Raw genomic sequence first — 20,603 nt, forward strand, 5'->3', positions numbered from 1 at the left:
TATGGCTGGGCACGGTGGCTCAAGCCTGTAATCCCAGCACTTTGGGAGGCCGAGACGGGTGGATCACGAGGTCAGGAGATCAAGACCATCCTGGCTAACACGAAACAATCGCCTCTACTAAAAAAATACAGTACCCAGCCGGCTGCATGGGCGCCTGGGTCCCAGCTACTCGGGAGGCTGAGGCAGGAGAATGGCGTATACCCGGAAGGCAGAGATTGCAGTGAGCTGAGATCCGGCCACTGCACTCCAGCCTGGGCGACAGAGCAAGATTCCGTCTCAAAAAAAAAAAAAATAATAATAATAAATAAAAAATAAAAATAAAGGCCTGCATTGGGTGAAAGCGGATTGGGCGGTTTGGTCACCCCAACCACAAAGCCATTGCTAGGGGCCAGGGTCCTGTCCACCAAGACCAAGTGAGATCAAACTGTTCTGTGAGGTGAAAGTGGGTGGGGCCCCCACCCTCCCTATGGGGGAGGAAATCCCTGCTGGAAAAGCGGTAGCGCCTACCTCTGGGCAGAGCCAGGTCCCCCCAACTCCCAGGCCCCCCTTTTACCCTCTGAGGAGGGCAGCTCTAAGAAATTTGCATCCGGATGATTACAGTTCCCGATGATTCTGTTACCCCAATTTTCCCTTAATGTTGATGATTATGATAAGGATATTGATAGTGAGTGACATTTTTGAAGGCTTTTTGTCAACCACCAATAGCCCTCTGAGACGGTGGGTGCTAAAATGGGCGGCACTGAGGGAGTTGGAATTGCAGAGTACGAAGGATCCTCTGGGTGTCCGGGCTCGGCGCCTTGCTTACCTCCCCGGACGGGCAGCTCACTCTCCCTCACCCCCGACCCCCGCCACGCGCCCTGGCGGCGCCCATACCACACTCCAAGAACCCCGCTTCCCAGGGTGTGTGGGGTGCACGCACCCGACAGGGCCGGGTCAAGCCAGGCGTGGCGCCCGGCGCGCGCGCCCGACCCCCGCCAGCCCGGGAGCGCGGGAGGCGCCGGGGGCCGTGGGGGCGGGGAGGGGCGGCGGCGGCGGCGCGCGGAGCAGACCGCAGTGCGGCCGGGACCCCGCGGGCTCCCAGCCTCCCCGGGCCTCCACCCCGACCCTCCTTCAAGCCCCCTGGCAATGAGGAAACGGAGCAACCTCGCCCAGCCAGTGCAGGCAGCCGGGACCGCCTCGGTGTGCGCAGCCGGCTCGCGGAGGCCCTCCTGGGGCCGGGCGCGGGGCGCGGCCCGGGCGCCCCTGGCAGGTGAGCACCTCGGCGGGGAGAGGTGGAGGGACCCCGAGGCCGGGGGGGGGGAAACCCCGAGGGCTCTGGGCGGGGGTGGGTCCGGGACGCAGGAAGTACGGTGCGGCGCGCGAGTGTGCGCGACCCGGGCGCGCGGCGGTTGCGCGGCTGGGGCGGAGGGTGCTCAGAGAAGATCGGACCCGGCGTGGTGGCGGCGGGGATTTCCTGGGTGCGAGTGTGCGCGGCTACGAGCCCCGGGCGTGTGTACCCGCGCGTCCACGTGGAGTATGGGCGCGTGTGGCCGAGAAGCGTGTGCGCGGCCCTGCGTGGCGCCCTGCGTGCCCGAGTGGCCCAGTGCTGGCGCCCAGGTGTTCCAGTGTGGGGCGGCTGTGTGTGTGCCGGGGGCGGGGGACAGGTGCGCACGTTCCCAGGTGTGGAGCGCTTATGCGCGCGGACGCGCGGGGACGTGTGCGCACACCTGTTTCCAGGTGGACGTGGTCATTTGCTTGTCTGCGCGCACCTGTGTCCGAGCCCCGTGTGTTTCTGTGCGTGTACATGCATCCGTATGCGTGTGAGTACACGTGGGACTGGAGGATTTCAGGGGAGGCGCATATTGGAGGGGCTGAGACTCACCCCCCAGCACCGCCCACTTCCCAGCCACCAGCGGTCCTGGAGATGGGGGAGGCAGGGAGGCAGGGAGGGTCCCCCATCCCTGCAGCAGTGAGCGACTTTGTGTGTCTGTCCTGGGTTTGGGGGGATCAGAGAGGCTCAGCGGGTGGCCGGAGGAGCCCAGCAGGGCTACTGGACCCACCCCTGCCCCCAGTTCCACCCCACGGTCAGATAATCTTGGGAATGACCTTGACTCATCCCTATTTCCCCACCCTGCCCCTGCCTACTTACCAGAAAAGAGGAAGAACCAGGCTCGGTCCAGTGGCACCCAGCTCCCTACCTCCCGTGCCAGCCGCCCGGACTGTGGCAGGCCATTCCCAGCGTCCCCGACTGTGGCCACTTGCTCAGTGCTCCTCTCCCCTGCCTCAGTTTCCCTCTGGGGGCGATGGCGGGGCGAGGCTCCCTGCTTTCCTGGCGGGCATTTCATGGCTGTGATTCTGCTAAAGAACTTCCCCGGGTAAAGATCACTTCCCCGAAGGGGCTTGGGGAGCCAGCTCTGGGTCCACCCAGGATGCCTCTCGGGGGCTCTCTCTGCCTGCCTGGCCATTGCCCCTGCCTGGCCATTGCCCCCACCTGGCCTGGGCTGGAAGTGGTGGGAACTGGACCCTGGGTCTCAGCCCAGCTCCCACCTGGACTCTGCCCCCTCCCCAGGTGAGCCCCCGCTTCCTCCGAGCCTGGCACCCCCCGCCTGTCTCAGCCAGGATGCCAACGGTGAGTGTGTCTAGCCTGGTTCCTCTATCCCCCGGGTCCTTCTTCAACTCCAGCCACACCCTCAGCCCCCTTCCTGGAGGGCTGTGCTCTCTTCCCTCTACCCGCTTCTGCTGGGCTCTGCCTGGCCTTTCTCAGTCATCTTGGCTTCCTGACCTTCTGCCCCTGTCCTCTCTTTGTGACTCTACAATTTCTCTCTTTGAGCGCTGTTCACCCCGTTTCTCTCCTTCCCCAATGTCTGCATCTGTTTTCTCTGCCTCTCTGCTCTTCTCCAATCTCCATGCCTTTCTCCCTCCTGTCCTCTTTCCCCTCCCATGCCTCTGCTCCCCACATCTCCGTGATGTCCTCCCATCGCCCCTCTCCTGGCCCCCTCTGCAGAGGCGCTGGGCCCCGGGTACCCAGTGCATCACCAAATGCGAGCACACCCGCCCCAAGCCAGGGGAGCTGGCCTTCCGCAAGGGCGACGTGGTCACCATCCTGGAGGCCTGCGAGGTGAGAGGCGGCCAGGGTGTGGGTGCTTGGGGCTGGGGGCTCCACCAGGACCACCCCCACACCCCCCACATCAACCCCGTGCTTCCTCCCTGGCAGAACAAGAGCTGGTACCGCGTCAAGCACCACACCAGCGGGCAGGAGGGGCTGCTGGCAGCTGGGGCGCTGCGGGAGCGGGAGGCCCTCTCCACAGACCCCAAGCTCAGCCTCATGCCGTGAGTGGGCGGGACAGGGGCCTGGAGTGGGGGGCAGTAGGTGACCGCCCCCCACAGCCTGGTCCAACCCACCCCTTTTGTGGCCCCAGGTGGTTCCACGGGAAGATCTCGGGCCAGGAGGCTGTCCAGCAGCTGCAGCCACCTGAGGACGGGCTGTTCCTGGTGCGGGAGTCCGCGCGCCATCCTGGCGACTACGTCCTGTGCGTGAGCTTTGGCCGTGACGTCATCCACTACCGCGTGCTGCACCGCGACGGCCACCTCACCATCGATGAGGCCGTGTTCTTCTGCAACCTCATGGACATGGTGGAGGTGCTGCCATCCAGAGGCCCCACCCCGTCCCTGCTGCCCTGGAGACTCCCCTATGTAGAGACGGAGGGGCCGGTCGCCTGACTTCTAGCCCTTCCCCAGCAGCTGGGCAGACACCATCCCTACCTCTGTGCTGATCGCCCGGGACCCCCCTGAGCTCTGTGCTTCCCCAATGTGGAGATGAAGGGGGTAGTCCCTGGGGCCCCCCAGGCCCCCATCCCATCTCAGATAGGCAGACAGGAGGACCTCACAGTAGGATTCTCCTTAATGCAGAAATGGGCAGGGGGCTGATCCCTATGGACCGCCCATCCTACAGGTGGCCTGAGTCAGTCTGGTTCTACCTCTAGGGACTAGGGTGACTCCTCTGGGGACCCCCAGGACCCCCCCAAGTTGATACCAATCCAGAGTACTCCCCCTCCTTTTAGCTTGCCTCCTTTCCCGTTCCTATGGAAACCAGCCTTTCTCCTCCTCCCCGGTCCCACCCACCCTGCCCAGAGGCCACCCAGGAAGGGGACAGGATGCCGGGGTTCCCCGCCCTGGGGCTGGGCTCATGGCTGTCCCCACATCCTGCAGCATTACAGCAAAGACAAGGGCGCTATCTGCACCAAGCTGGTGAGACCAAAGCGGAAACACGGGACCAAGTCTGCCGAGGAGGAGCTGGCCAGGGGTAGGGGACGCTCAGGAGGACAGACCCCCTTCCCTGACCGCGTTAGCCCAGCGCGGGAGGAAGGGCCCTGGGGCCTCCGCACCTCTGAGGCCAGATCACCCAAGCCTGTCTCTATGCCCAACTATGGGATAGAAGACGTGGGCTGCCTTGGGGGTACCCACAGACACAGATCAGTCCTTTTTTCGCCATCATCCACCATCTGAGCCAGAAACCTGGCCCTGAACCTCCACCCACCCCACCCTCCAGCATTCCCTCCTTGGCCAGGTTACCAACACCTTGTGAATCTGCTCCCCTCCCCTCCCCACAGTCCAGCCTCAGGCCCTCCCATCAGATTGCCTCCTTCCCAGAGGGCGAGTCCCCCTTCCAGCCCAGGCCTTGAGTGCGGCCTCAAGGTTATCTTTCTGTCATGAAATCGTGCCTCCAGGGAGAGAGGCCCAGCAGCTCCACTACCTTCCAGAACCTGCCCGCATGGCCTGAGCCACCTTTCCAGCCTCATCTGCAAAGCCCTTCCTCCACGCATCCACCCCCTCCCAGGTCAACTGTGATCATCGTTTCCTTCATGCCTCTGAGCCATTGTGTATTCTGTTCCCTTCACCTGAAATGCTTTTCCAGCCCCTGAGTAGTGAAATCCTCAGTGTTTAAGGTCAAAAGCAAATGCCTCTTCCCACCCCATGTCTGTCTCCTTGAAAGTACGTCTCTCCTAGGGAAATCTGTATCCATCAGGGATGGCACCCAGGTGGACACTAGCATCACCCTGACCAATGATCCCTTAAGACCATGGCATTTGGAGGGGTCACTTTCTGGAGGGAGAAGAGAACGCCTGCAGAACCAACCAGAGGACAGTGGAGGGGACAACACAGGAGCGCTTGGGAGAAGGGTCAGGGAGGCCAGAGCCCTGGAATATTCTGGAACCTTTATGGGTCTCCATGTTGTGTTTTTTTGTTTTTTTGTTTTTTTTGCTCTGTGTGTGTTTCTGAGTGGTCAGAGGTAAAGAACTGTGTAGGGAAGAGCCCAGCAGGTATTTGGAGGGACAAGAGAGCCAAAGAGAAAAGGGCAGCTCTTCTCTCTGAGACCTGAAGTGTTTCCTGGCACTGCCCCCTGAGCCTGACAGGGAGTTCCTGGAAGGCAAATGTGGAATCTGAGGGTCTCAGCCAGGCAGGCCCCCAGCTTTGACCATTCACACCACTATCCCTCCTGTAAGCCCGTTTTTGCTCAGGTCAACCTGAGATAGGTCTGTTGCAACAACAGTAATTGGTACCAGGAGTGGGGTGTCTCTGATCCGTCCTAGGGGCATTGCCAGGTCCAGCAGCCATTCAAATGTGTATCCACAGCTGCAGCACTGTGAGAGACTTCACCTAGTCTCTCACCAAGTAGAACCCCCAGTGGGAGGGCTTGGGGGGCCCATTACCCCTCTGACTGGGTCTTCACTCCACAGCGGGCTGGTTACTGAACCTGCAGCATTTGACATTGGGAGCGCAGATCGGAGAGGGAGAATTTGGAGGTGAGTGGCGGACTGGGTTGGGGGTGCTGAAGGAAGGTGGGAGGTGCATATTGAGGCTTTGCAGTCACAGAGCTGAATTCAAACCCATACTTAATGACCTACTAGTTGTGCAACTGAAGACACGCAAATCCTCTGAGCCTCAGTTTCCCCCTCTGGAACACGGGGTAATGGCAGCTGTCATGAGGGGTCAATGAACTCAAGCAGTCAATGTTAGTGACTTCACACTGCCAGGGTCTTGTATGGTCAGTCCCTCTGTTTGGAATGTTTGGAACACCATTCCCTGAAATTATTATTCTGGAAGGCTCTGGGGTTTAGATCAGGGGTCAGCAGACTCTCTGTAATAATATTTTTTGCTTCGTGTGTCAGGGAGCTGCTATCACAGCTGCTGAATCCTGCCCTTGTGGAGTGAAAGCAACCACAGACAATATGTAAACATATGGGCGTGGCCATGAAAACTATGGCCCAGAAATTTGAATTTTGTATAATGCTCACATGTCCTGAAACAGTACTCATCTTTTGATTTTACAACCATTTAAAAATGCAAAAACCAGACGGGCACCGTGGCTCACGCCTGTAATCCCAGCACTTTGGGAGGCCGAGGCAGGTGGATCACAAGGTCAGGAAATCAAGACCATCCTGGCTAACACAGTGAAACCCTGTCTCTACTAAAAAAAATACAAAAAAATTAGCTGGGCGTGGTGGTGGGTGCCTGTAGTCCCAGCTACTCGGGAGGCTGAGGCAGGAGAATGGCGTGAACCCGGGAGGTGGAGCTTGCAGTGAGCCGAGATAGCGCCACTGCACTCCAGCCTGGGCGACATAGCGAGACTCCATCTCAAAAACAAAAACAAACAAACAAACAAAAAAAAACCAGCCAGGCGCAGTGTCTCATGCCTGAAATCCCAGCACTTTGGGAGGTTGAGGCAGAAGGATCCCTTGAGCTCAGGAGTTCAAGTCCAGCCTGGGCAACATAGCAAGACCCCCATCTGTACAAAAAAAAAAAAAACAGGCACAGTGGAGCATGCCTGTAGTCCCAGCTATTCAGGAGGCTGGGATGGGAGGATCCCTTGAGCCCAGGAATTTGAACCTACACTGAGCTGTGATCACTCCACTGCACTTCACCTGGATGAGAGAGTGAGACACTGTATCAATATTTTAAAAATAAAAATGCAAAAAACATTTTGAGCTCAAAGGTCTTGCAAAAAGAATTGACAGCGTAGATTTGGCCCCTGGGGGGTGGAGGTTCACAGACCCCTGGCTTAGATGGTTCTCTCTTTGTTTTTGTTTTTTGTTTTTTTTTGGTTTTATGTGGTTTTTCTTGAGATGGAATTTCGCTCTGTTGCCCGGGCTGTAGTGCAATGGCGCGATCTTGGCTCACTGCAACCTCCACCTCCAGGGTTCAAGCGATTCTCCTGCCTCAGCCTCCCGAGTAGCTGGGACTACAGGCATGTGCCACCACATCCGGCTAGTTTTGTATTTTTAGTAGAGACGAGGTTTCTCCATGTTAGTCAGCCTGGTCTTGAACTCCTGACCTCAGGTGATCTGCCTGCCTCAGCCTCCCAGAGTGCTGGGATTACAGGCGTGAGCCACCGCGCCAGGACCAGACGGTTCTCTTTGATCTTGGGTCTGGAGCTTGTGAGGGCGGGAGGGATGGGGAACGTGGGGGCTGCGTTTCAAGGTCTGGGGACCCGCAGCTGTGTGAGTGTTACATGGGCACCGGTGTGAGCGGGCCTGTCTGTCTGTCTCTCTGTCGCTGTTTGTTGGGGGTCCCGATCTCACCCCGTTCCCCGCCCCCACCCCCAAGCTGTCCTGCAGGGTGAGTACCTGGGGCAAAAGGTGGCCGTGAAGAATATCAAGTGTGACGTGACGGCCCAGGCCTTCCTGGATGAGACGGCTGTCATGACGTGAGTCCCGGGGTAGGGGCTGGGGACCCTGGGATGGGGGGTCCCAGCCCCGCCCTCACGCCCACCCCACCGCCCCCAGGAAGATGCAACACAAGAACCTGGTGCGCCTCCTGGGCGTGATCCTGCACCAGGGGCTGTACATTGTCATGGAGCACGTGAGCAAGGTGGGGCGGGGCCCAGGCGGGGAGGGGGTCCCACATGGCAAAGCAGCCCTAACATCCCCCACGGCCGTCTCCCACCCCCAACAGGGCAACCTGGTGAACTTTCTGCGGACCCGGGGCCGAGCCCTCGTGAACACCGCTCAGCTCCTGCAGTTTTCCCTGTAAGTGGGGCTCTCAGGGTGCCGGGGCGTGGGGGTCGTCGGGGGGCAGATTCCAAGATCCATCAAGGGGAAACTGAGGCACGGGGCAGGGAGGCTTTCTGAGCTTGTGGCCCAGGCACCCAGAGCTTTCTGAGCCGTGAATGCAGGCGTCCTGGCACCTGAGCCCCCACTGCCCCCTGCTCCCCCCAGGCACGTGGCCGAGGGGATGGAGTACCTGGAGAGCAAGAAGCTGGTGCACCGTGACCTGGCCGCCCGCAACATCCTGGTCTCCGAGGACCTGGTGGCCAAGGTCAGCGACTTTGGCCTGGCCAAAGCAGAGCGGAAAGGGCTGGACTCGAGCCGCCTGCCCGTTAAGTGGACGGCGCCCGAGGCGCTCAAACACGGGGTGAGCCCTCCTTCACACACCCCTGGGGCTTTGGGGTCCCCCCAGCTTTGCTGTATGACCCTGGCTATGTCACTTGGCCTCTCAGAAACTCCGAGGGCAATGGCTCTGCCTCTCCAGGAAGCTCTTGGCCCATAATTGTTCCTTGTAGCTTCCCTCTGGGCCTCAGTTTCTCCAGCTCTGAAAAAGGCATGGGCTCAGGACTGAGGTGAAGAATGACCAGGCTTCCTTCATGCATGAAGGCTGAGCTAGACTCGATTGTGGGCGGCGTTGGGGGAGGAATCAATTAGGAGACCGGAGAGTGAGGGTCAACCCAGGAGGGCTTCCTGGAGGAAGCAGAGGCTGGAGCAGAAACCCTGAGGGGTTCCTCCTCACCCCTGTCTCGGGCCCCACAGAAGTTCACCAGCAAGTCGGATGTCTGGAGTTTTGGGGTGCTGCTCTGGGAGGTCTTCTCATATGGACGGGCTCCGTACCCTAAAATGGTGAGCAGGGGGCCCCAGGGAGGCACTGGGTTCCGGGCAGGTCCAGAGGCTATGGCCTTGACCCCTGCCCACGCCTGCTGTCCACAGTCACTGAAGGAGGTGTCGGAAGCCGTGGAGAAGGGGTATCGCATGGAGCCCCCCGAGGGCTGTCCAGGCCCCGTGCACGTCCTCATGAGCAGCTGCTGGGAGGCAGAGCCCGCCCGCCGGCCACCCTTCCGCAAGCTGGCTGAGAAGCTGGCCCGGGAGCTGCGCAGCGCGGGCGCCCCGGCCTCCGTCTCAGGGCAGGATACCGACGGCTCCACCTCGCCCCGAAGCCAGGAGCCCTGACCCCACCCGGTGGGGCCCTTGGCCCCAGAGGACCAAGAGAGTGGGCAGTGCGGCGTGGGGACACCGGCCAGGCCCAAGGAGGGTCCAGGTCGGCAAGGCATCGTCCTGGTGCCCACGGCAGGGGCTGGCCCGCGTAAGGGGCTCTGGGCGGACCGTGAACACCCCAGACCTGCGAAGGCGAAGGATGATCGCCCCGATAAAGACGGATTCCAAGGACTGTAGGCGCCTGTGTCTCTCTCTGTGTCCCCATGCCCTCTTCCCCGGAGGCCACTTTTGGCGATCTGCTCTCGGACACCCCCAGGCGCCAGGCATCCTGGGTCCTCCCGTAGAGGTCCACCCCCCCACCCGGATGCCCTGTGTGCCCTGGCCCCAGCAGTCACCTCCCTCCTCTGTGGAACCCACTGCAGCCCACATGATGGGATCAATTAATTGGGACCCCACTGATCCTTGGCCTTGTCTTGGGCACCCACCGGCCCCAAGCCCCTGCCTCCTGCAGCCATGTGCCTGCACACGGGGCCTCCGCATCTTTGTCCATGGAGGATCCACCCAGCTGGAACCTGCCCGCTGGCCACTGTGGGGACATCGTTCCCCGGGGAATTCTGGGCAGGAGACCCACTTGCCATTACCCATGGGTTCCCCACTGCAGTCCCCCAGGGGATGCTGTATTCAGTGGTGGGCACCCCGTCCCAACCCATGGGATCTCGGGAGGCTGCCAGCAGCCCCCAAGGTCCAAGTCTCCCCTCCCACCACATCCCTTTCTCAGGCCCCAGCCCTCTACATCCCTATGGGAGCCCCCATGATGGCAGCCCAAGGAAGGTCTGCGTGTGTGGCAGCAGCCCTGTTTAGGGATGGCCTGGGGAGGCCACCCTCCTCCTCCTGCCTCCCCCATTCATGGGCAGCCACCATGTTGAGCACTTTCAGGTCAAATCCCCAAAATGCCGCTGGAGGTGAGTGCCAAGATTACACCCATTTCACAGACGCGGACACTGAAGCCCAGAGAGGGCAGGTCGCTCACGCTGGGTTGCCACAAGAAGATATGGTAGAGCCTGGATTTGAATCTGGGCCTGTCTGGGTCCACAGCCCAGGTTTCGTTCCCCTCTCTTCCCGCTCCAGCCTCTCCCACTTCTCTGCACGTCCCTCACTTCTGCTTTTTTCATCATGGTCTGAACCAATCATGAAAATCTCACCCATCACCCACCCATCCACCCAGTATCTACTCATCCATCCATCCACTCAATCACCATCCACTCATCCATCCACCCACCCCCCCACCATCCACCATCCACCATCCACCATCCATCCACCCACCACCCACCATCCACTCATCCATCCATCCACCCACCCACCCATCCACCCACCCACCATCCACTCATCCATCCATCCACCCACCCACCATCCACTCATCCATCCATCCACCCACCTATCCACCTATCCATCCACCCACACATCATCCATCCACCCACCCACCATCTACTCATTCATCCATCCACCCAATCACCCATCCATCCATCTACCCACCATCCACTCATCCATCCATCCACCCACCCAGTCACCCATCCATCCGTCCACCCACCTATCCATCCACCCACACATCATCCATCCACCCACCATCCACTCATCCATCCATCCACTATCCACTCATCCACATCCATCCACCTACCCACCATCCACTCATTCATCCATCCACCCATGCACCCACCCTATTCATTCATCCATGTGTCCATCCACCCACCCACGCATCCACCCACCCTCCATCCACCCACCCACCATCCACACACCCATCCATCCACCCACCAATCATCCATCCACCCACATACCTATCATCCATCCATCCATCCATACACCCACCCATCCACCTGTGCACCCACCTATTTATTCCATTCACACCATGCATTCAATTCTACTCATCCACTCACTCAATCATACATCTACCATCCACCCATCCGCGCATCCATCCATCCATCCACCCAGCATCCACTCATCCATCCACCCAATCATCCACCATCCACCCACCTATTCATCCATCCACCCATGTGTCCACCCACCCATACATCTACCTGTTCACTCACCCGTCCACCCATCCATCTACCTACTATCCATTCATCCATCCACCCATCTACCTATTCATCCATCCACCATCCACCATCCACCCACCATCCACTCATCCACCAGTCATCCATCCACCCACACATCTACCATCCACCTATTCATCCATCCACCCGAGTCCATCGACCCACACATCTACCTGTCCACTCACCCATCCATCCATCCATCCATCCACCTACTATCCACTCATCCATCCACCCATGCATCCATCCACCCATCCATCCATCCACTCACCATCTACTCATCTACCAATCATCCATCCACCCACATATCCACCATCCATCCATCCATCCACCCATGCATCCATCCACCTGTCCACCCATCCATTCACCCATCCACCTACCATCCACTCACATATCTGTCCACCCATTTATCTACCCATCATCCATCCACACACCCATCCATCCTTCCATTCATCCATCCACCCACCCATCCTCCTGTCCCCACCCATTCACCCATCCATGCATACATACATCCACTTATCCATCTCCCCACGCATCCATCCCCCACTCATTCCCATGTCCATCCATCTACCCATCCATTCATCTACCCACCCATCCACTCTATTCATCCATCTCTCCATCCACTGTTCCATTGATCCACCCACCATTCATCCATCCCTTCATCCACCTACCCACCCACCATCCATTCACACATCCATCCACCCCTCCTCTTCACTTAACAAAGCCAGGCTGAAGGAGGTGTCAGAGGCCATGGAGAAGGGGTACCGCGTGCAGCCCCCCAAGGGCTGTCCAGGCCCCGTGCACGTCCTCAGAGCAGCAGCTGGGAGGCAGAGCCCACCTGCTGGGCACCCTTCCACAAGTTGTCCGAGAAGCTGGCCTGGGAGCTGTGCGGCACGGGCGCCCCGGCCTCTGTCTCCGGCCTACTGTGCTGGCCCTCTGGGTACTGAGTATCATCGCAGCTGCTGCAGTGACAGCTCTCAGATGACACTGTCCTTGGACAGAGGCAGTCCAAATGTCCAGGGACCTAGCAGGCTGACCCTGTGACTCTGGGGGACAGAATGGCAGGGAAACACTGGCCCTCCTGCCCGCTCTGGCACAGTGGGTCTGGATCCACTTTGCACATGCAGGTTCAATCCTGACTCGCCCCCCAGCTGTGTGACGCTGGCCCTGGGGTGACAGCCCTGGTTTGCTCAGGGCTGAGGGCTGTTCCAGGGTATGCGACTTTAGAGCTAAAACCGGGAAAGTCCCGGGCAAACAGGGGCGAGGCGGCCCCTACTGGGAAAACTTTTTCCCTCTCTAGGCCTCAGCAGCCTCCTCCAGTCAACGGGCACCTTTTCCTAGAGGGGCAGGAGGGCCCCAAGGCCCACAGCAGTGAAGGGAGGGGCACCTAGAAGGCAGGCATATAGCTGGTGCCCCATTATTGCTGGGACGGTCCAACACCTGCTCTCAGTTGAGTCTCCCATGGAGCCAGCCTTGAGGATACACAGAGAGGAGTCTCTGGCCAGGCTGGGCACGGCCCCCACTCCAGGACTCCCGGGCCACCCTCCCATCCTGGCCAAGCTGAGACACGGAAATGTCCCAAGGTCATGCCGACCTCCTATGCAGCCCCATTAAAGCCCTGCACACCCTCGGGCCTCACTTTCCTCACCAGCACCGGAGGCAGGTTAGTGGTTCTGTCTGGGGGATAATTGAAAGGTGAAGGCTGGAGGGGACCAGCCCCTGCCTAATCCGCCGCGGGGGACCACCTGTCCCCTGGGCCCTGCCCGCCCGGCCCACACTCCTAATCCGGCCCTCTAAGCTGACACAGCGTCTGCAGCTTTTGCCTGTCCGGCTAAGTCGCCCAAAGCCCCCCCCCGCGCCTCACGCCACGATCCTTCCTGCGGCCTCTTAACCCACACTGGCCAATTAGTTAATTGGGGTCTGAGATATGAAGCAGCTCGTTAGTGCTCTAAAGTGATGAAGCAATCAGGGCAATTCTCTCTCCCCACCCCGCAGCCCTGTGCCTCAATGGGCAACAGGCCTGGCTCCGCCCTGGACGCAGAGCCTGGTGGGCCCACCTTGCCAACGGGCAGCTGAGGCCGGGGGAGGCACCTGGAGCCTCAGAAGCTGCAGCTGCCCCTCTGGCCCGGGCTTGAACCCCTGTGTCCCTCCGCACCTTGCCCACCTGAACTTGGCCCCTGGCATTGGGGAGCTACACCCGGATCCAGAGTCGAAGCCACCTGCCCCCTGGGTTCTGACCCGGACTCCTCTGGGGCCTGGGCACCCGGTTTCTCGTATGTGTGTGTGTCACGCCTTCCTCTGTCTCTCTTTGTGTGTCTCTCTCCCTTCAAAGCCAACATGCCAACATTCCGGAAGGATCTCTCTCTACTTCACTTTGCACCCGCCCCTTCACCCATCCGCAGGCCTGAGTGTCCCCTCACTCCACCGCAGTCACCTCCCCCATGTCCTCCGTGTCACTAAATCAAGCCTCCCCTCATCTCCCCTTCCCACTGCCCCTGGAGTACCCTCTCCTTTCCGTGTCCAGGGCGCTCCCCTGCCTGAGCCCCCTGGCTCCTTGGACTTGGGGGACACTGGTCTCTGGAGCTTTCCTGGAGCCCACTCCACCTCTCAGGCCTCCGCCTCTGAAACAGTCCCACCTCACAGTCCAGAATGCGCCTGGACATCGCCCTTGCACCTCCACGCCCACACCCTGCCCCTCTCCAACTTCCTTCCTGTGGAATCGCTACCCCCTCCCTTCTGTCCTCCCCATCCCCCAGCCCTTGGCCTGACCAGGCCCTTTAGCCTCGCCTGCCGGGCACCTGCCCTTGGTTTCTCAGCTGCTCATCATTGATGTTTGTATAAAATGCCAGTGTGTCCCTGCTCCACAACCTCCCATGGCTCCCCAGCACCCCATCCTTCACACCGCATGTGTCCAGAACTTGCGGCTTTGCACTCCATCTTCCATTCTCACCACCTTCCGTAACATAGCAACCTGGCCGGGCGTGGTGGCTCATGCCTGGAACCCCAGCACTATGGGAGGCCGAGGCAGGTGGATCACCTGGAGTTGGGAGTTCAAGACCAGCCTGGCCAACATGGTGAAACTCCATCTTTAGTAAAAGTACAAAAATTAGCCGGGCACGGTGGCTCACACCTGTAATCCCAGCACTTTGGGAGGCCGAGGCAGGCGGATCACGAGGTCAGGAGATTGAGACCATCCTGGCTAACACGGTGAAACCCCGTGTCTACTAAAAATACAAAAAATTAGCCGGGCGTGGTGGCGGGCGCCTGTAGTCCCAGCTACTCGAGAGGCTGAGGCAGGAGAATGGCGTAAGCCTGGGAGGCGGAGCTTGCAGTGAGCCGAGATCGTGCCACTGCACTCCAGCCTGGGCAACAGAGCAAGAGTCTGTCTCAAAAAAAAAATGACCTGGGCGTGGTGGCAGGTGCCTGCAATCCCAGCTACTCGGGAGGCTGAGGCAAAAGAATCGCTTGAACCTGGGAGGTAGAGGTTGCAGTGAGCCAAGATTGCGCCACTGCACTCCAGCCTGAGCAATAGAGGGAGACCCAGTCTCAAAAAAACAAAAATAGGCCAGGTGCGGTGGCTCACATCTGTAATCCCAGCACTTTGGGAGGTCAAGGTGGGCAGATCACGAGGTCGGGAGTTCGAGACCAGCCTGGCCAACATGGTGAAACCCTGTCCGCACTAAAAAATACAAAAATTAGCTGGGCGTGGTGGTGGGTGCCTGTAATCCCAGGTACTCAAGAGGCTGAGGCAGGAGAATCGCTTGAACCCGGGAGGCGGAGGTTGCAGTGAGCTGAGATCTGAGATCACGCTGCTGCACTCCAGCCTGGGTGACAGAGCGAGACTCTGTCTCAAAAAATAAAAAACAAACAAACAAACAAAACAAAATAAAATAGGAACCCACCTTGTCCCCACAGGCCCCTTCCCGTGGGTTTTCTCCCCAGGCTCGTGGCCACTGGCCACGCTCTGCATTTTAACACAGTTGCTGGTTGTCTGTTTGCCCTGCTAGAAAGTCAGCCCCGTGTCTTCTGTCTGTTTTGGTCACTACTGCTGTGAGCAGTACCTGGCACACAGTAAGTGCTCAATAAGTGCTTATTGAACGAATGAATGGTGAACTTCTTTTTCTTTTTGAGACGGAGTTTCACTCCAGCCCAGGCTGGATTGCAGTGGTGCGATCTTGGCTCTTGACCTCAGGTGGTCCACCCGCCTCAGCCTCCCCAAAGTCTTGGGGTTACAGGTGTGAGCCACTGCGCCCGTCTGTGAATGGTGAACTCCTATTCATACCTCAAGACCCAGTTAAAAGGGCCTCTGCCCCTTGTGTCCAGAAGAGCCAACTGCAGTGCCTTCACCTCTGGGACCTCAGCTTCCCCAACCCCCTCTGACCTCTGTGAGTCCTAAGACACCTTTTTCTGCCCCCAGCAGATAAAAGTATTAATAATGGGCATTCATCAAGTGCCCCCTGTATGCCAATTTCTGTGCGATGCTCTGAGCAGCTGAAATCCCCCCAGGGTAGGTCCTAGTGTGGCAGTTTTACAGCCAGGGAGACTGAGGCCCAGGGAGGAAGAGCCCCGTGGCATCTTATGGCGAGGGGCGGTGGAGCCCGGCAGACTATCCCCCCAGCCTCCACCTGGAGCTGCAGCCCTCCGCCCACCCTGCCCTCCCTCCTGGCTCAGGACAGCCCGGGGACCGAGTGGGAGGTGCCGCCTCAATTAATCACCTTGAGCTAATCCTCCCCCACCCAACCCCGACCCGGCTCAGGTCTGGCAGGGCCAGGCCACAGCAGACGCGGCGCCGGGCCCACTGGGGCAGGTGCCCTGTGGAGATTGACAGAGGGGCTGCCGTGGGCGGTGAGTGCGGGGTGGGCACTGGTGGGCCTGCGTGGGAGGTGGTGGGGGCAGAGATCCCCCCCAGGGTGGAGGGCTTAGGGTGTGAGAAGGGATCCTGCCTTCCTTTGGGGGGGCATCCTTGACCCCCCCCGCCACACACATAGGCCGTGACAGCCACAGAGAGGGGAAGAGAAAACAGGGACGGTGACACACAGAGAAGGAAGAACAGACAGAGGCCCAGCAGGAGACCCCCACAAGCCCCAGGAGGACAGCCCGGGGATGCAGAGCGCATGCCGGCCCCAGTGGAGGGAACAGATCTCCCCGGAGCCGGGAGGCAAGCCTGGGGCTCCCCTGCCCTGTCCCTGCCGGTAGCCCCCCCGGCCGTCTCCCCGCCATCTGTCCCGCTGCCGTCTCGCCAGGTGGGAGCCATGTTCCTGAGCCCGGGTGAGGGGCCGGCGGCCGAGGGTGGGAGTCTGGGGCCGGGCGAGGAGGCCCCCAAGAAGAAGCACCGGAGGAACCGCACCACCTTCACCACCTACCAGCTGCACCAGCTGGAGCGGGCGTTCGAGGCCTCCCATTACCCGGATGTCTACAGCCGTGAGGAGCTGGCGGCCAAGGTGCACCTACCTGAGGTGCGCGTGCAGGTGAGGGCACCCCCCAGAACACACACCTTTCACAGCCTGTGGAGGGAGGCAAAGCAAGATCCTGACCCTCCCGGCGCATGAGCAGAAGAGAAGCTAGGAAGGCTTCCTGGAGGAGGGGGTGTGGGAGCTGAGGTTTTGACATTTGGGGCCGGGCGCGGTGGCTCAAGCCTGTAATCCCAGCACTTTGGGAGGCTGAGACGGGCGGATCACGAGGTCAGGAGATCGAGAGCATCCTGGCTAACACGGTGAAACCCCGTCTCTACTAAAAAAAAACAAAAAAACTAGCCGGGCGAGGTGGCGGATGCCTGTAGTCACAGCTACTTGGGAGGCTGAGGCAGGAGAATGGCGGGAACCCGGGAGGCGGAGCTTGCAGTGAGCTGCGATCCCGCCACTGCACTCCAGCCTGGGCGACAGAGCAAGACCCCGTCTCAAAAAAAACAAAACAAAACAAAACAAAACAAAGACATTTGAGTAGGAGTGTGCCAGCTGGGAAGGAAAAGGGGCATTTTCCTAGGCATCCTGAACAGTGTGTGCAAAGGCGTGGAGGGGTTCAGTTGGAGGCGTTTCCCTTGAGCCAGGTGTGAAGTGGGTGAAGGAGGAGGCAGAGAATGGTGCCGGTAACGATGCCTTTGGAGGCCTTGAATGATAAGGGCCAAGGGAGACCAAGGAGGGGAGTGAGGAGTTGGAGGGGAGCCTGGGCTTAGGGAACGCTTCGGAGATCCTCATCTTCTTGGGACGAAACAGCAAAGCAGCAGGTGTGAGTTGGGTCAGCCGGGAGGCGGAATCCCCGGGGCTGGGGTGTGCAGAGGACCTCCAAGGAGTGGCGGGGAGCAGCTGAGCTCACAGCATCCCCCCGTTCCCTCTCACACCCTCCAGGTGTGGTTCCAGAACCGCCGGGCCAAGTGGCGCCGCCAGGAGCGGCTGGAGTCAGGCTCGGGTGCCGTGGCAGCCCCGAGACTTCCCGAGGCCCCGGCGCTGCCCTTCGCCCGCCCCCCGGCCATGTCGCTGCCCCTGGAGCCCTGGTTGGGCCCTGGACCGCCGGCCGTGCCAGGCCTCCCCCGCCTCCTGGGCCCGGGCCCGGGGCTGCAAGCGTCCTTTGGGCCTCATGCCTTTGCTCCCACCTTCGCAGACGGCTTCGCCCTGGAGGAGGCGTCCCTGCGGCTGCTGGCCAAGGAACACGCACAGGCTCTGGACAGGGCTTGGCCGCCAGCCTGAGCCTGCTGCCCTCCTGGGCCCCCTCCTCGGTTCAGCCTGAGAGCTGGAGACGTGCCCTGGTGACAGCCACCACGCCTTGGCCTAGGCTGAGGTCACGGAGCAACCGTGGTCAGGCCAGGCCACCACCACTGGGGAGCAGGACCAGAGACAGGCTGCTGGGTCCCCCGCCCCCATCCTGTCCCCTACCCGATCACCACCCGTCCTGCTGGCAGCGGACCGGCCCTAGTGTCAGGCAGGAGGTGACCCAAGTATTCCTAGGCCAGGGACGGGGGCCCTCCTCCCCTCCTGGGGCCTCAGTCTCCCGTCTGTTAATGGGGTGTGGGGGCCTCTGAGGTTCCCGGGCTGTGAGGCTGTGAGTGGCGGGGCCGCTGACTCTGTAAGATGAGTGTACATCTCTCTGCCGCTCCCACTCCCCATCAGCAGAGCTGCCCGCTCTCCAGGCTCCCGGTCCCCCCGAAATGACAATCACGGCAGCTCCCGCGAGCCTGGTCTCCTTTCACGGTGCACCCACCACGTGAGCGTTCCCCTCTCCGTTGCGCCCTGGACCTCGGGCACAGCCGTCAGCCCATTCTACAGAGAGGGAAACTGGGGCTCAGGCAGGAAGCCAGGTCCCCAAGGTCGCACGGCTAGGAGTGGGTGAAGCTGCCTTTCAGACCCATCACCGGCCCCCCCATCCGAGGCACGGCAGCAGGTTCTGGAGGGAGGGTGGGGCCTCGTGTGGAGGCAGGCTGGTGCTGGCTGTGTCGTCATCAGCCCCTGTTCCTCGCGTCCCCACAGACCCCAGGCCCCGTGCATGTCCTCCAGCCCTGCAGAGGCACGGCCGGGGTCTGCTCTGTCCAACCCAGTTGCATTGCCCAAGAGCTCTGAGCAAGGAGGCTGTCGCGGGGCTGAGAACCCGCTGTGACTGGCAAGCATGGCTGGCCCAGTGCAGCAGGAGGGGCCCTGAGCCATGGGATGGGACAGTCTTGGCCAGGGCCACCCCGAGACAGAAGTGCGGCACCAGGGCAGGAGCTGCAGTAGCTACCCTCCTCGTCTCCAGCCCGGGCTCTCCAGATCACTCCCAGATCACCGGGGCACCCCATCTCCAGGCAGCACCTCGCACACCAGTCCTGTGGCCCAACGCCCAGCCAATGTCACTGTGCACCAGGCACTGGGGACACGGCAGTAAGCACAAGAAAGATTTTTTTTTTCTTTTTAACCTAAACCAGGCCAGGTGCGGTGGCTCATGCCTGTAATCCCAGTGCTTTGGGACGCTGAGGTGGGAGGATTGCTTGAGACCAGTCTGGGTGACATAGCAAGACTCAGTCTCCACAAACATTTTTAAAACGTGCCAGGTGTAGTGGTGCACACTTGTCATCCCAGGGACCCGAGAAGCTGAGGCAGGAGGATTGCTTGAGCCCAGAAGGTCGAGGCTGAGCTGTGATCACACCACTGCATTCCAGCCTGTGCAACAGAGCCAGACCCCGACTCAAAACAAATAAATAAAAAACAAACCTAAAGCATAAGACTTCAGTGATAAGTGATAGGGAGAAAACAACAACCAGGAAAGGCAGATGGGGAGCGTGGCCGGGGCTGCAATTGTAACAGGGAGTTCTGGAGGAGGGGAGGCTGGCGTGAAGGTGGAGACCGGGGCGGGAGGGAGGTGGTCTAGGGGAGGAGGAGGCTGGGCAGAGGCATAGGCCGTGCAAAGGCCCTGGGGCAGGGCCGCGCCTGGTGCATTGGCAGAATAGCAAGGAGGCCCGTGTGGCTGGAGTAGAGTGAGGAGGGGGAGGAGGGAGGTGACGGGGAGGCCAGGCAGGGCAGTGGCTGTTATAACTTTGATTTTTGCCCTGAGAACCTTGGGGAATAACAGGATGGTGGGAACAGGGCTGGCACCACCTGCTGTGAGTGCAAGAGAAGGCGTGCTCACACCCCCGCCTGCCCAGGGAGGCCACCGGGGACAGCAGGTGCGTGGTAATCCGCTCCACTCCAGAGCTCCCTAAGACGATGAAGGTTAGGGTTTCCCTGGGACGGGAAGAATTAGCCTCGGGTCCTCACCCCGCCCATCCAGCTTGTGGACAGAGGAAGCCAGAGGGTGGGTGAGCCCAGCCCAAAGCCCCTAGGGTACCCACCTAGGAATGGGTGGGGCTGCTGTGGCAAGGGTGGGGATGAGGGCATGACCCTTGGGGGTTCTGCAGGATGTGGGGTCCATGAGGTGATCTACCCCCACCAAGAGGCCCCATCACTCCCTAACTAGGTGTCCCCCCACCCCCGCCTCCTCCAATCTGGTGCGCTCCAGCCCTCAGGATCCCGCCCCATTGCTCCTCATCACAGCCAGGCAGGGCAGGAGTTGGGACTGCAGGGAGGCCAGTCCTCACTCGGGCTGTGGGTCAGGGTCAGGGTTCTGAAAGCAGACTCCAGAGGGTGGACTGGGGGCGGAGGTTGAGACCTGGGCTCCAGTGGAGTGGACAGAGGACTTGGGGGTGGAGAAGGAAGGCCCAAGCCCCTGGGCTCCAGGGATAGGCCATCGAGGACCACGCTGTGACTGTGGCAGGAAGGAAGGGGCAGTCCCTTCCCTCTGATTCTACTTGCTGTGCTGGTGAGGACATCAGCCAGGAGCCCTGGGGCTACCCTGCCCATGAGTGTGAGCCCCTGGGGGATCCAAGGACCCTGAG

General features: G+C 60.4%; 2 protein-coding genes across 3 annotated transcripts; both read left to right on the forward strand.

The window, feature by feature from the left end:
* The first annotated feature begins 1,401 nt into the window (after window positions 1–1,401).
* Window positions 1,402–9,413, forward strand: MATK (megakaryocyte-associated tyrosine kinase). Its single transcript, XM_031660118.1, has 14 exons — window positions 1,402–1,799; window positions 2,132–2,354; window positions 2,549–2,608; window positions 2,984–3,097; window positions 3,194–3,309; window positions 3,399–3,618; window positions 4,189–4,282; window positions 5,718–5,783; window positions 7,585–7,684; window positions 7,764–7,848; window positions 7,933–8,006; window positions 8,196–8,391; window positions 8,784–8,870; window positions 8,958–9,413. The coding sequence occupies exons 1-14, from the start codon at window positions 1,516–1,518 to the stop codon at window positions 9,195–9,197; spliced, it is 1,959 nt and encodes a 652-aa protein (XP_031515978.1). The 5' UTR covers window positions 1,402–1,515; the 3' UTR covers window positions 9,198–9,413.
* A 6,638-nt stretch (window positions 9,414–16,051) lies between these two features.
* RAX2 (retina and anterior neural fold homeobox 2) lies at window positions 16,052–19,502 on the forward strand. Of its 2 annotated transcripts, none has more exons than XM_003914667.2 (3): window positions 16,052–16,111; window positions 16,255–16,734; window positions 17,611–19,502. In XM_003914667.2, the coding sequence occupies exons 2-3, from the start codon at window positions 16,381–16,383 to the stop codon at window positions 17,947–17,949; spliced, it is 693 nt and encodes a 230-aa protein (XP_003914716.1). In that variant the 5' UTR covers window positions 16,052–16,111; window positions 16,255–16,380; the 3' UTR covers window positions 17,950–19,502. The 2 variants fall into 2 exon arrangements, with proteins under 2 accessions (XP_003914716.1, XP_009191425.1); XM_009193161.2 differs by having other exon boundaries at window positions 16,510–16,734; window positions 17,611–19,448.
* The last annotated feature ends 1,101 nt before the right edge of the window (window positions 19,503–20,603 follow it).

The sequence above is a fragment of the Papio anubis genome, chromosome 20, assembly GCF_008728515.1.
Source record: "Papio anubis isolate 15944 chromosome 20, Panubis1.0, whole genome shotgun sequence".
NCBI lineage: Eukaryota > Metazoa > Chordata > Mammalia > Primates > Cercopithecidae > Papio > Papio anubis.

What these genes read in the sequence shown, in the direction of transcription:
- MATK (XM_031660118.1), top strand. Translation starts at nt 1,516, where the DNA reads ATGGGCGCGTGTGGCCGAGAAGCGTGTGCGCGGCCCTGCGTGGCGCCC. An exon ending in TCTCAGCCAGGATGCCAACG is followed by an intron (nt 2,609 to 2,983) that starts GTGAGTGTGTCT and finishes CCCCCTCTGCAG; the next exon opens with AGGCGCTGGGCCCCGGGTAC. An exon ending in CCCAAGCTCAGCCTCATGCC is followed by an intron (nt 3,310 to 3,398) that starts GTGAGTGGGCGG and finishes TTGTGGCCCCAG; the next exon opens with GTGGTTCCACGGGAAGATCT.
- RAX2 (XM_003914667.2), top strand. Translation starts at nt 16,381, where the DNA reads ATGCCGGCCCCAGTGGAGGGAACAGATCTCCCCGGAGCCGGGAGGCAA. An exon ending in TACCTGAGGTGCGCGTGCAG is followed by an intron (nt 16,735 to 17,610) that starts GTGAGGGCACCC and finishes CACACCCTCCAG; the next exon opens with GTGTGGTTCCAGAACCGCCG.